The sequence below is a fragment of the Bison bison genome, unplaced genomic scaffold (genome assembly GCF_000754665.1).
Source record: "Bison bison bison isolate TAMUID 2011002044 unplaced genomic scaffold, Bison_UMD1.0 scf7180017864320, whole genome shotgun sequence".
Lineage (NCBI taxonomy): Eukaryota > Metazoa > Chordata > Mammalia > Artiodactyla > Bovidae > Bison > Bison bison.
In genome coordinates this window covers 261,449-275,839 of record NW_011494892.1, presented here as the reverse complement: position 1 = coordinate 275,839, position 14,391 = coordinate 261,449, and the positions used below count along the sequence as shown (strand labels likewise).

The 14,391-nt window shown below is 44.9% G+C and overlaps 1 protein-coding gene across 1 annotated transcript in view; it reads right to left on the bottom strand.

Moving 5' to 3' along the window:
* Positions 1-414: 414 nt before the first annotated feature.
* Positions 415-14,391, bottom strand: part of CYFIP1 (cytoplasmic FMR1 interacting protein 1) — a 109,453-nt gene continuing 95,476 nt past the window's right edge. The window contains exons 25-31 of the mRNA XM_010852969.1: positions 14,289-14,379; positions 11,347-11,477; positions 6,722-6,794; positions 6,100-6,194; positions 5,135-5,373; positions 4,560-4,707; positions 415-1,212 (exon numbers count right to left, since the gene is read on the bottom strand). Of these exons, the coding sequence (XP_010851271.1) occupies positions 1,048-1,212; positions 4,560-4,707; positions 5,135-5,373; positions 6,100-6,194; positions 6,722-6,794; positions 11,347-11,477; positions 14,289-14,379 (942 nt within the window). The 3' untranslated portion in view covers positions 415-1,047. The remainder of the gene's footprint in view (positions 1,213-4,559; positions 4,708-5,134; positions 5,374-6,099; positions 6,195-6,721; positions 6,795-11,346; positions 11,478-14,288; positions 14,380-14,391) is intronic.

Below are 14,391 nucleotides of genomic sequence, written 5' to 3'. Positions count from 1 at the left end.
ATAAAAACTCATGAATTATTTAAGTTTACTCATCATATTCTATACTTCCATTATAGGGTGAGCACGGATACTACCTCTTAATCTGCAGGAGAATACTGGCCCCAGGGTTATTATTTCATGTTACCACAAGCAACATTTTTAGGTTACTTTTTCTAAAACAGTTCTGTTTTATGTTAAGGTTAAACAGTAAAACCAAGTAGTTCACAGACTTTATTTTTGGTGCCGTAGATAATGCACCTGGACTTTGCTATTAATGTTTTTAAAACCATATAGAAGTTACCACCATAATCTTGTCCCTTCCTTCATGGCTGCAGGTGACCTGGACTTGTAGCCTGGTTTGTGCACTCGAGCAAGTAGGGAAAGTACCTGACCAAAGCCAGGGCGCACAGGGTCACAGTAAATGAATGAACACAAACAGGTTTCATTATTTTTATTTCTGTAACCTTTAAATCCTGTCACAAACTAGATTTTGTTACAGCTGGATTTAGTAGAAACAGAGAAATCAAGTTCACTACTTTTTGAAAGACACAAAAAGGGAAAGGGAAATGACTTAGAAAAGGTTTTCATTAAAAAAACAGAAAAATCCCTCAACAAAAGCTAATCATTAAGTTTATTCTAATTGGTAATGGGTTTTATTACAATTAGCTGGTATTAAGTTTCTTGCTTAAATTCACAGATCTTTCCTTAAATGTTACAGGATAAATGGATGAACTCAGCAGCACTTCCTGACACAGCTAGCTGTTGGAACATTCCACAAAAAAATGGAAAATGATTTTGTAAGAACATGAAGGCAACAATCTGCAGTCAACATTCTCAGATTTTGCAATTACTAAAAGTATATACAATTTTAGTGTAGAAAAATAAGTCAATTTTGTAAAATCAAGCTTTTAGATTGAAAAGCACCCCCTTATTTTAACAGGCACAGAGATACTGAAAAATAGTTCTCAAAAATCCCACTAAATAGTTTATGGAAAGAAAAACATGCCCTTCTAGATCTTAAATGCAGTCAGTACTGGAACTCTTGAAAAACAGGTGACACACACTCCCTCAGCTGCTGGCCAGGGACTGGTGGATGGGTGGCTGAAAGCAGCGGACGTGCTCCACTGGTGTGCTCTCTCCATCACCTGACTTCAAGTACTTGTCCAAGATAGTGATTATCTCATCATTTAGAATCTGGAACTTGCGAATTCTTTCCACCATCATCTTCAAAGGCTACAACAATTAAAATTAGGATAGCTGTCATTTATTCTTCATGCTTCAAAATACCTCAGCATTTTCATATTAGAAAAATTACAGCCAACTATTGACACATACCATCTCTACTGCAACATTTCTCTGTTGGCTTCATGCTACTGTAGATTCACGTGTAAAACTTAAAGACCTGTTTATTCAACAGACTGGTATCGAGAACTATGGTGTCCTAAGAGCTAGAAATGTGAAGATGAAGCCCAGTAACCAACACAACACAAGTAATTTCCAGTTATTGTGGACAGGGTGCTTTGATAGACCCTTCTGCTATAATTGGAGAAGGAAACAGCAACCCACTCCAGTATTCTTGCCTGGAGAATCCCATGGACAGAGGAGCTTGGTGGGCTACAGTCCACGGGTCGCAGAGTCTGATACGACTTCACTTTCACTTTCTGCTATAATGAGCTTCCCTCATTAAAGAATCTGCCTGCAACGCAGGAGACCTAGGTTCAATCCCTGGGTTGGGAAGATCCCCTGGAGAAGGGAAAGGCTACCCATTCCAGTATTCTGGCCTGGAGAATTCCATGGACTATTGGGGTTGCAAATAGTCGGACACGACTGGGCGACTTTCACGTCATGTCACTTCCTGCTATAATAGAACTATGTTAAAAAACACACAAAAATGAAAACAGAACAAACTTTATAAAGTCTATTCCAGTTTAAAGCACTGCTGGTTTTGCCTATGCAAGAAGTGAGGGAAAAGCCAGGCTCCTCAGAGACAGATGCTACCAGCAGGGGTGGGATGAAGAGACAGGCTGGGCTTTAAGCAAAGTGGACTGCACTCCAAGGCTCTCCACCAAGCCTGGACCTCTTAGGAAGTTAAAAGTGGTTCCACATTGATAATAACTCTGGGAGATGAACAGTAAATGGAAATCCAGGGAGAAAGGCATCCCAAATTAAGTTCAACCAAACAAAAGCTGCCAAATAGAAATCCAATAAACAATGAAACATTTCAGAGTTTTAGATACCCCTTGAGGTCTTGGAACTGAAAAGTAAAGACTATGTGATGACATTTCTTTATGCATTTAGACTAGATGTATACAGAAACAAAAATGGAAAAAATTCTGTGAAGATAAAATTATCAATTACTACCAAGATTTGGAGAAGGAAATCAACATGTTAAATATAAACTAGTGACTTTCAAAAGTTAAAAACACAGCAGATCACACTGAGGTGAAATCAGTTAAGTCAGTACTTGGGTACAGCCAGACAGCCAAGGAAATGGAGGTATGGGAGGTAGAATGGCCCCTAAGATGTCCATGTTCCAGTCCCTGGAGCCTGTAAATGTATTATTTTCCAATAGCAAAGGGGACCTTGCAAATATAGTTAGGTGGTTACAGACTTTAAAATAGGAAAAGTAGGATGGATTACCCAGGTGGATCCAATCTAATCATACTGAGCAGAGAACTTTCTCCAGCTGAAGACAGCAGAGGCGCGGCACAAAATTAGATTAGTAGTGTGAGAGGGACTTGATCATGTTGGCTGGAAGGGGCCATGTGGAAAGCATGAGAAGGGATGTGAGCTAAATAACCAGCAAGGAAATGGAGACCTTAGCTCTCCAATGGAACGGAGCTGAATGGAGCCAACCACCTGAATGAGTCTGGAAGTAGATCCATAACTAGAGGCTCCAGAAGAGCACACAGCCCTACAGACACACTGCCAGTGGCCTTGTGAAACAGTAAATGGAAGACCCAGCTGAGCCACGCTGTTCCCGACCTCTGACGCAGAAAACTGAGAGATGTTAAGTACTACACAATCGCACTCATCTCACACGCTAGCAAAGTAATGCTCAAAATTCTCCAAGCCAGGCTTCAGCAATATGTGAACCGTGAACTACCAGATGTTCAAGCTGGTTTTAGAAAAGGCAGAGGAACCAGAGATCAAATTGCCAACATGTGCTAGATCATTGAAAAAGCAAGAGAGTTGAGAAAAACCTCTATTTCTGCTTTATTGACTATGCCAAAGCCTTTGACTGTGTGGATCACAATAAATTGTGGAAAATTCTGAGAGAGATGGGAAAACCAGACCACCTGACCTGCCTCTTGAGAAACCTGTATGCAGGTCAGGAAGCAACAATTAGAACTGGACATGGAACAGACTGCTTCCAAATAGGAAAAGGAGTACGCCAAGGCTGTATATTATCACCCTGCTTATTTAACTTATATGCAGAGTACATCATGAGAAAGGCTGGGCTGGATGAAGCACAAGCTGGAATCAAGATTGCCAGGAGAAATATCAATAACCTCTGATATGCAGATGATAGCACCCTTATGGCAGAAAGTGAAGAGGAACTAAAGAGCCTCTTGATGAAAGTGAGAGAAGAGTGAAAAAGTTGGCTTAAAGCTCAACATTCAGAAAATTAAGATCATGGCATCCGGTCCCATCACTTCATGGCAAATAGATGGGGAAACAGTGGCTGACTTTATTTTTGGGGGTTCCAAAATCACGGCAGATGGTGATTGCAGCCATGAAATTAAAAGACACTTAAACTCCTTGAAAGGAAAGTTATGACCAACGTAGACGGCATATTCAAAAGCAGAGACATTACTTTGTCAACAAAGGTCCGTCAAGGCTATGGTTCTTCCAGTAGTTATATGGATGTGAGAGCTGGACTATAAAGAAACCTGAGCACCGAAGAATTGATGCTGTTGAACTGTGGTGTTGGAGAAGACTCTTGAGAGTCCCTTGGACTGCAAGGAGATCCAACCAGTCCATCCTAAAGGAGATCAGTCCTGGGTGTTCATAGGACTGATGTTGAAGCAAAAACTCCAATATTTTGGCCACCTGATGCGAAGAGCTGACTCATTTGAAAAGTCCCTGATGTTGGGAAAGATTGAAGGCAGGAGAAGTGGAGACAGAGGATGAGATGGTTGGATGGCATCACCGACTCAATGGACATGGGTTTGGGTGGATTCTGGGAGTTGGTGATGGACAGGGAGGCCTGGCGTGCTGCAGTCCATGGGGTTGCAAAGAGTTGGACACGACTGAGTGCCTAAACTGAAGTATAGACATGTCTGATGAAGTCCCCAAATGGAAGAAAAACTAAAATATTTGAAAAGATAATAAGTATTTTCTGGAATTCAATTACAAAGAATCCATAAAATGACAAACACAAGAAGATCTACATACCTTGAAAACAGAAGGAAAATGGCATCAGACTCCTTTGCTCACTAACTCTATTTGGACTCATTTGGGTGAAAAGAAAGTTTCATTTGGTGGCACCTTTTGTCCTCAGATGAGAAACATTCACAGGGAAAAAAAACAACTTTAAATAAATAGAAAATGTCTGTCTTTGTGAAGCTTCCACATACCACATTTTTGATGATTTCGTCTTTGCCATCGTGTTTCTGGACTTTGAGCAGATGGTAGCAGAAATCCAGCACAGCAAAGCGGCGCTGCTGCCCAAGCAGCGCAATGATCATGCAGCCAGCCCAGTGGAGCCCATCGCCAAAGCACTGCCTGGAGACAAGAAGCAGGAGGTGGAACGGGCAACCAGATGCCAGTGGCCAAACCACCTGTGTGCCCCGCAGGGTATGTGAGCAGAGCTGTGTCCCTGGTTTGGTAAACACCTCTTTGGGGTTCCTGTGGCAAACTGTTTCTGAACCTCTTTTTAGATCAAGGCCCTGCCATGAAGAATGAGTTCATGAAGTGCTGGTGGTCCTCCTGTCTAGCAAAATACACAACTGACTTGCATAAGTCTCCATGAGTTCAGAAAACTCCAGAAGCCCAGCCCTGAGGCATTTCCTAGGCATCAGGTAACAGCCCCTATTTAAGCCGCTTTATTGCAGCTCAGCAATATGGGGATCCATTTCCAGAGGAAAGTGGTTCTCTGCATGAGCCTAACGCCGGCTTCTCTCCCATTTCCCTTCCCTGAGCACTCACTTACTCGACTGTAAACTCGTGTGTTCCCACAGGAATGCAGTAGACAAACTGCATGGCACTCCAGAGTCTGTGAAACTCAACACAGTCATCTACGTGCATGACCCCATTGCTGGGCAGAGGCCCGCGCCAGATGGAGTCATCCAGAAAGGTCCGGATCCGGGTCAGGATGACTTCAAACATGGACAGGCCACAGCAGAGACGCTCCTTTGTCAGCAGGTCCCCCTCTCTTGCTATTGCAATTTGCTGCAAAAGGACAAAATGTCACAGGCATGGCAGGCAGCTAGAATGCTGAAGTCGAAGTACTCCAGTATTGTTTTTGACTCACTGGAAACTATCACACCTTGCAGAAGAGGGTTTTTAAAAATAAACATCAACAAAATACGTCAGCTATTACTTATATGTCTTATCAGACTAAATAGAACTGTCAAGCACAGTTGTTCTTAAGGGAGAGGTTTACCTCATGAGGACATTTGGCAACATATGGAGATACTTGGTTTTCATAGCTTCTGGGTCTAGTGGCATCTAGTGGGTAGAGGCCAGGGATGCTGCTAAATGTCCTACAATTCATAGAACAGTCCCCCCAGCAAAGAATTATCTCATCCAAAATGGCAACAGGTTGAGAGACTCTGATGTAGCTAGCTTAAGTTCCTCCCTGCCTCCTGTTCTTAAAAACCAATGAGAAAGCTTTCTTCATGAAGGGGTGGACAACAAAAACAGCGATGTTTACTGTGCACGCCTCACCTGCCACATGATGTTCCGCGTCCTTTCACGTGTTAGCTCATTCACACTTCCCAGCCACCCTGTGACAAGGTCCTATTATAAAACTCACTTGGAAAACTCAGGCCTGAGTAGCTGAGCAGGCCCATGCAATCTCTTGATGCCTGAGGACTAGGTCTCACCCAGAGTCCATCCACCCTGCCAAGGACCAGCCCAGCTGGGCGCCCAGCTCACAGCAGCATGTTGCATTACCTGTGGAGTTCCCAGTCTTTCGATCAGAGGGACAAGGTGCAGTGGGGCATACTTTGATTCTAGTCTTTTCATTTTGGCATCAAGTCTCTCTCCCTCTACGGTGGAAAAAAATATTTTATACTCTATTCCTTGTATGAATAACAATTGCATAAGTTTAATTTTGTAAAAAAAAAAAAAAAAAAGAAAAACCCAAATGAAAAATATTTAACATTATGCATAGAGGTTCTCTTTGAAAATTCTTTTATGGAACTGGCTCATCTGCTATTTTAACTCAAACAGAGAACTGAGTCTTTGCTCAATATTCAAACTTTTAAAAACTTAATGTAGTCAAAAACAGCACAGTACAATGAATCCTCTGTGACTATCTGTTGCTACAATCATGAGCTCATGGCATTCTTCTTTCATATATACCTAATAGCCCTGCTCCCATGCTATTCTGAAACAATCAAGATACAGCATTTCCATCCTAAGTACTTCCTTTATTCAGTATTCATTTAACTATATTATATTACTTCCAGGATGTGACTGAACAGGAAGCAAACTCAAAGCTGGCTTTTTAACTAAAGAGAACTCTCTGGCAACACAGACATGTGTCCCTACCCTGGTCAGAGGACTGGCTCACCTTTCACATGGACCCTTGGCAAGATGTTCTGGAAAGGGGCTGCGTGCAGCAGGTCACATACTTCTTCTAGAGACTAGAACAATGAAAAAGAAGGCTGCATGAAGAATCTCATCTCACAGTAGAGATGGACAAAGAAATCGGATGCTGAAAACAAGGCACATCTTTGTCATTTTGTGTAAAATAAACACTGCAAGCAGACTGCCCAACAGGAGTCTCTGCGCTGGTGGAGCTGTCCCTTGCTGTTCTGGCCAGGAAGCTACCAGCAACATGTGGGGATTAAGTACCTGGAATGTGGCTAAGGAACTGAATTTTCATTTTTAGTTACTCAATTTTCATTTTGATTAATTTAAATACAGACCAGAGATCAAACTGAAAAAGCAAGAAAATTCCAGAGAAACAACTACTTCTGCTTTATTGACTATGCCAGAAGCCTTTGACTATGTGGATCACAAGAAACTGTGGAATTCTTAAAGAGATGGGAATACCAGACGACCTTAACTGCCTCCTGAGAAATCTGTATGCAGGTCAAGAAGCAACAGTTAGAACTGGGCATGGAACAATGGACTGGTTCAAAATTGGGAAAGGAGTATGTCAAGTCTGAATATTGTCACCCTGCTTATTTAACTTATATGCAGAGTACAACATGCAAAATGACAGGCTGGATGAAGCACAAGCTGGAGTCAAGATTGCCTGGAGAAGTATCAATAACCTCAGATATGCAGATGACATCACCCTTATGGAAAAAAGCAAAAAGGAACTAAACAGCCTCTTGATGAGAATGAAAGAGGAGAGTGAAAAAGCTGGCTTAAAACTCAACATTCAAAACACTAAGATTATGGCATCTGGACCTATCACTTCGTGGCAAACAGATGAAGAAACAGTGTCAGACTTTATTTTCTTGAGCTCCAAAATCACTGCTGATGGTGACTGCAGTCATGAAATTCAAAGACTCTTGCTCCTTGCAGGAAAACCTACACAGCATATTAAAAAGCAGATTGTGATTACTTTACTGACAAAGGTCCGTCTAGTCAAGGCTGTAGTTTTTCCAGTAGTCATCTATGGATGTGAGAGTTGTACTGTGAAGAAAGCTGAGCACTGAAGAATTGATACTTTTGAACTGTGGTTTTGGAGAAGACTCTTGAGAGTCCCTTGAACTGCAAGGAGATCCAACCAGTCCATCCTAAGGGAAATCAGTCCTGAATATTCACTAGAAGGACTGATGTTGAAGCTGAAACTCCAATACTTTGGCCACCTGATGCGAAGAGCTGATTCACTGGAAAAGACCCTGATGCTGGGAAACACTGAAGGAAGGAGAAGGGGACAACAGAGGATGAGATGGTTGGATGGCATCACTGACTGGATGGACATGAGATTGAGCCAGCTCCTGGAGTTGGGGATGGACAGGGAAGCCTGGAGTGCTGCAGTCCATGCGACTGCAGAGTCGGACACGACTGAACGACTGGACTGAAACACAGACAGGACTGAGCACAGTGCCTTTGTCTTTAGGGTCTCTCAGCCGTCCCTGCAGAGCCAGGAAGCAGGTGCCTCCTTTGTAAACAAAGAGCAGGAGGCAGAAGGAAGGGGCACCGTTGGCCATTCCCCACTGAGCCTAAAACAAGAGTCTGAGCAGTCACTCTGAACCTGTTGTTGGATCACAAATTCCTTTAAACAGGCAATAAAACCCCACACTACATAAAACCTGTTCTCCAGAACAATGCAATGTAGGAAGAAAGCTTACTTCCAATATCACAGGGGTTTCACAACATCTAAAACTCCACCACGAACCCAAATATGGTCAGGAAGGGTGCCCTTCCCTAGTTGGAGGGCCCCTAAACAAGGGAAACTCCTTAGCAGTGTGCTCACCACAGGGCAAAAAGACCGGAAATGAGAATGGGCTCTCCTGCCTCCTACTGTACATCCATCCTAAAATCTTGAGAAAACAAACTGCTAAACAAAGAAATAGTTATCAGAGAATCAAAACATACTGACTGATAAGAGTTTCCTTTCTGAGGATCTCCACAAAGATGACAGCAAAACTAAGACCAAGAGGAGGAATAGAAGGCTTTCTGTACCATCATGTAAAAGTCCTGTTATCCCCTAACATAAGCCTGGAAGAGCAGTCACTCAGAGACCTGCTCCTTCAGAACCCTCCAAAAGGAGACGGACCCCCTCCTCCACACCTCCTGTGCCCAAGTCCAGAAAGAACACAAGCTCTTCACACAGAAGGAAGGCATCAGACGGTGAAGGACTACCACGCAGACACAGACTAGCGAGTAACGTCTGTGGGTTATCACGCAGCTGAAAAAGGCTGATGACTGTCAACACTTACTAATGCGGAACGATCTCCAGATTTACTGTCAAGTGAAAAAGGGAACGCGGAGATGGGTGTGGATACACACGGATGAGATACTGCACTTTATGTATGTGTTCAGGAAAAGTCATACGTGAAGGGACTTTTCCTGTATTAAATATTGAAAATTCATGACGAGTGATTACTATTTACAGGAATTTCCCTCACTTATCTTGTGTATTTAGGTGAAAGATCCAGTTCTCCCTCAGCTGTTCCTGGAGCAAGGCTGCCCTGGACACCAGCTTCTTGGGGAGCTGCCTGTTGGCCCGGCACCACCAGTCCTGCTGCAGGGAGCAGCTGGGCTGAGTCGCAGGCAGGGGACAGCAAGGGCCTGGGGGCTGCCCGCCTTTGGCACCACATGGAAAAGGTCTTCTGTGAGCAGAGTGGCAGAGTAGAGTCTGGAAGATGCAGGTCCTGACCAGAGACTGTACCCTGCACCCGAACTTGGGCTCCCTGACACGAGAGCCAACATATCTTTTTCGAGTAAGCAGGTGTTAGGTGCCTAGCCCGCTGGCTCAGCCCCTCAAGCCTGCAGTCTGCCTGCCGCGCCCTGCACAGTGTATGCAACACCTGGCCCAGGTCGTTGCAAAGCACACCGTGCCTCTGCCAAGGTGCCAAGGCTCCAGAGAGAGAAGAGACTGCTTTAAGAAGTAACAGAGCTAGAAATGTAACACAACTCCCACTGAAATATCAGTGTGCTTTTTCAGTGTATTTGGCCCAAGGTGATTCTCATACTTTCAGAGCAGAGCAAAGATCCACAAAGAGGTAGCATGTGCTTGAAGAAGAATATGGTAAGGAGTATGTCCTACCTGGGGTTAACACTTTAGTTAGAGCTACCATGAGTAAGACAACATGTTAGAAGCCGTGGACAGACACAGACTAGTAGAATGAGGAGGAAAACCAGGAGACAGACTAGCACATCCACAGAAAGCGGAAGGGTGACAGAGGGATCCCGCTGACCAACAAGGAAAGGAGTCTTCCTTCAGTCACTGGAGAAGGGACAACTGGTGACCCATGAGGAAAAAAGAATCTTCATCCACATCTCACATTACACACAAAAACCAACTCCAGAAGGATTATAAACTTTAATGTAGAAACAAAACCTAAAATCTTTAGAAGAAAATATTAAAGAATGTCTTTATGATTCCTAGAGAGGAAAGGACTTCTTTGAAGAGATATAAGAAGTGCTTGTACACAAGAACCATAGAAAAGAGACTCTAGTCAAATTAGGAGTATCAGTTTCTCAAACATCGCTACTATTAGAGTGAAAAGATAAGCTAAAATCAGGGCTTCCTTGATGGCTCAGCAGTAAAGAATCCACCTGCCGATGCAGGAGACACAAGTTCGATACCTGGGTCAAAAAGATCCCCTGGAGAAGTAAATGGCAACCCACTGCAGTATTCTTGCCTGGAGAATCCCATGGACAGGGGAGCCTGGTGGGCTGTAGTCCAAGGGGTCACAAAAAAGAATCGGACACGATCAAGCGATATACAACAATACTAGCATTTGCATGTAACACACAGAAGATACACAAGTTGTGGTAAAATGGACAAGATACAAACAGAACATTTAACAGAAGGAGAGCCCAGCAGCAGCGAAGATGCCCAGTTCTGCAGTCCTCACTGAAAAGCAGAGTGAGGCCACCTCAAGAGGGCTCTGGGTGCAGAGCGGTAGTCAGCTGACGACCTACAGGGACTGAGGGAGAGGCTGAAGGACACCCCCAGCAGGCAGGCAGTGGGACTGCGCGTGCCCACGCATGATTTCTTGGTGTTGCTGGGCTCCCAGCGCTTGCTTTCTTATGCTGTCCACCTCAGCAGGCATGGGCCATGTGTACCTATTTCAATGTAAAAAGTTAAAATTCAATGACATTTAAAACTCTGTTCTTTAGTCACATGGAGCCCCACTCTGAGGTCTCAACAGCCTCAGCTATGGAATTTTCCATCACAAACAGTTCTCCCGGGCAGCAGCTTTATACATTATGTGTATGTCATATATGTTAATCTAGATGCAGTAAATCTATAATAAAACATTCTTACAATATTCACACAGTAAAACATTCTTAAATGAACTACTGCATTTTTGTTTTTCAATTGTAGGGAACAAATTCAGAAGTCTAAATAATGATGAAAAAAAGAAAAGTGCTTTACAACACTTGCTCTCCTTCCCCCATTAAATAATGCCAGTAAATCAAGCGCCTAGAGAATGGCCTCTTCTGTCATCCATGAGGAGGAAGGGGCTTGGCAGCACGCGGGCCACGGCAGTGCTGGGCACTCACCAGGCTCTGCTCTATGAGCAGGCAGAAGAGCACAGCGTTGCCCACCTCCCGCAGGTTCTGGAAGCACACCGTTTTCAGCTCCGCATACTCAACTATGTCCTTCAGCTGGTGGTGGAAGAACTCCAGGATGCCTGAAGTGGGAGAGAATGAGTGTGGGGCTGGGAGAGGCTAGAGGGAGGGAGCGTGACAGTGCGCAGCCTGGGTCCACGGCCGGAAGCACCCGTGCTGACAGAAGACTCTGACACTGCCATCCTGCCCACCAAGGAGATGGCTGTGTCCCCTGTTCCACCGCCTGCATCCTTGTCCTCAGCTCCAAAGCCTGCCAACCCAGTCCAGGCACAGCTTGTTCTTCTGTGCTGTGCAGATATTGTGTTATTTTCACAGACTGAAGGTCTGTGGCACTCCTGTGTCAAACAAATCTATAGGTGCCATTTTCCCCATAGCATCTGTTCACTTCATGTTTCTATATCAGATTTTGATAATTCCCGCAATATTTTAAGTTTTTTCATCATTATATTTGTCATGGTGATCCGGGAGCTTTGATGTTATTATTGCAAAAAGGTCACAACTTGCTAAAGGTTCAGATGATGGTTAGCATTTTTTAGCAATGACGTGTTTTAAATTAAGATACTTAGTTGTATTTATTTATTTATGGCTGTGCTGGGTCTTCATTGCCGCACTCAGGCTTTCTCTAGTTGTGGCGAGCAGGGAATACTCCTCACTGCAGCGTGCAGACTTCTCGTTCTGGTGGCTTTTCTTTTTCTGGAGCACGGGCCCCAGAGTGAGGGCTCAGCAGCGTGCCGCACTGTCTTAGTTGCTTCAGGGCATGTGGGATCTTCCTGGGCCAGGGATCAAATCTGTGTCCCCTGCACTGGCAGGCGGATTCTTTACCACTGGACCACCAGGGAAGTCCAAGATATGGATGTTTTAAAAGGCGTATCTTGTGTTACTGCACACTTAATAGACTATGCTGCTGCTGCTGCTAAGTCGCTTCAGTCGTGCCTGACTCTGTGCGACCCCATGGACTGCAGCCTACCAGGCTCCCCCGTCCCTGGGATTCTCCAGGCAAGAACACTGGAGTGGGTTGCCATTTCCTTCTCCAATGCATGAAAGTGAAAAGTGAAAATGAAGTCGCTCAATCGCATCCAACTCTTAGCGACCCCATGGACTGCAGCCCACCAGGCTCCTCCGTCCATGGGATTTTCCAGGCAAGAGTACTGGAGTGGGGTGCCATTGCCTTCTCCGTAATAGACTATAGTATAGTACAAACATAACTTTATATGCATCAGAAAATAAAAAAATTCATATGGCTTGCTTTATTGTGATAATTTGCAGCTGGTTGGAACCAGATATGCAACGTCTCTGAGGTCTGTGTATACCTTCAGAGGAGGCATCATGTTGCAATAAATGAGCAAGACCACAGTCATCTCCAGCAGAGGTAGAAAAGGTATTTGATAAAATTCAAAATCCCTTCACAGGCACAGAAAGGAACGTGTTTAATCTAATAAAGGGCATCTACAAAAACCCTGTAGCTAACATCATACTCAGTGGTGAATCTGCATGCCTTCCCCCAGAGCTTCAGAGAAAGACAGCATCTTCACCACTCTCCTGGAGGTTCTGGATGTTGTCATAAGGTAGGAAAAGATACGAAGCATAAAGTCTAGGAAGCACTCTATCCATTCACTGCTGAAACAGTCAAAATCCCCGAGCTGACTCTAGAATTTATAGTCATACAGAAGACCCAGAACAGGCAAAACAACACTGAGAAAAATGCTGGATACTTAAAGAGATTTCAGACCTCTCATCCCATCAGGTCAGGCCCTGAGTGCTGTTCCACAGTGACCCCACAGCCCTGCCTGCCTGAGAGACCATCGTTTCCTCTTGGTGGTCCACCCCACAATGAGCATGAGTACAGGGGTACTTCCAGCAACATGGCACTACCTCCACAGTGGTGCCATGCCAGCTGGGTGAGGACATGTGGAAACCAGCCCGGAAGTCCACAGCTCTCCTGCAGACCAGCTCTGGATTTGGCTTAAATGGCTTTGTCTTTGACATTTAAAATATCCACCTCTAATAAGGATCTGAGCACCAGTTTTATTATCCCAACATTACCCGTCTACTTTCTGAGATTTTCCCTAAGCCAGGACAGACCAATGGTTATTCCCTTCCCAGTGGCCAAATGGGTCACCTCACTGTCTCCTCCAACACCAACAGCAGCCTTGGGTGGTGCCAGGAACACCCAGGGGCTCAACCACACCAGCCAACTGCCTATCAGGACAGTATCTCACTGGTGACCAACAAGATAGTTTTCCAGCTTTCAATAAAGTATTAACAGATAAGAGATAAAAGGCAGCTTTGTTAAGAGACAAAGGTTCTTGTAGTTCAATTTTATCACAAACAAAGCTCTCTGAGGTCATGAATGTTATCCATGTAGAAAGCCCCAAATCCACTCTGGTCAGGTCACATAGGTTCGTCTGGCACCCCAAAGACCACATCTGCCTGAGGGCCCTGCAGCTGGCCAGTCAGTAAGATAGGAGGCTGCCGGGCAGAGACAGACAAGCTGCACTGTCGGGGCAGTGACCCCCTCCACGGGCTCCCCTGCAGCCTGGGCTGCTGAAGACTAGCTGGCAGTTGGACCAGGCAGTGGCGCTCCCTGCCTCCCCCACCAGTGATTTGCAAGATCCTGGTATTACAGGAGAGCCAAGGTGCACAGGGTTCACAGCACTGTCACCCTCCACCCAGCTCTCCCACCCTTGCACACCTGCTCTTGGTTGAAAGGCAGGTTTGTTCTGTTAGAAACAATCAGGTTCTGGCTTCCCACCTTCTCCCACTTGGGGAAGGCAGATCTGATCCTTACCAGTAATTTCCAACTTGATTTCCCTTAACTGACCTAGGGCTGACACTGCCCCTCCCTGTACGCCCCAGAGGGACGCTGTGCTCACCCGGGGAGCCGTACTCATGTCGCGGCAGCCGGCAGACCTTGGGCATCACCTCCATCAGCGTCTTCACATACTGTAGGATTGTGCCTTGCAGCTGTGAGAGATG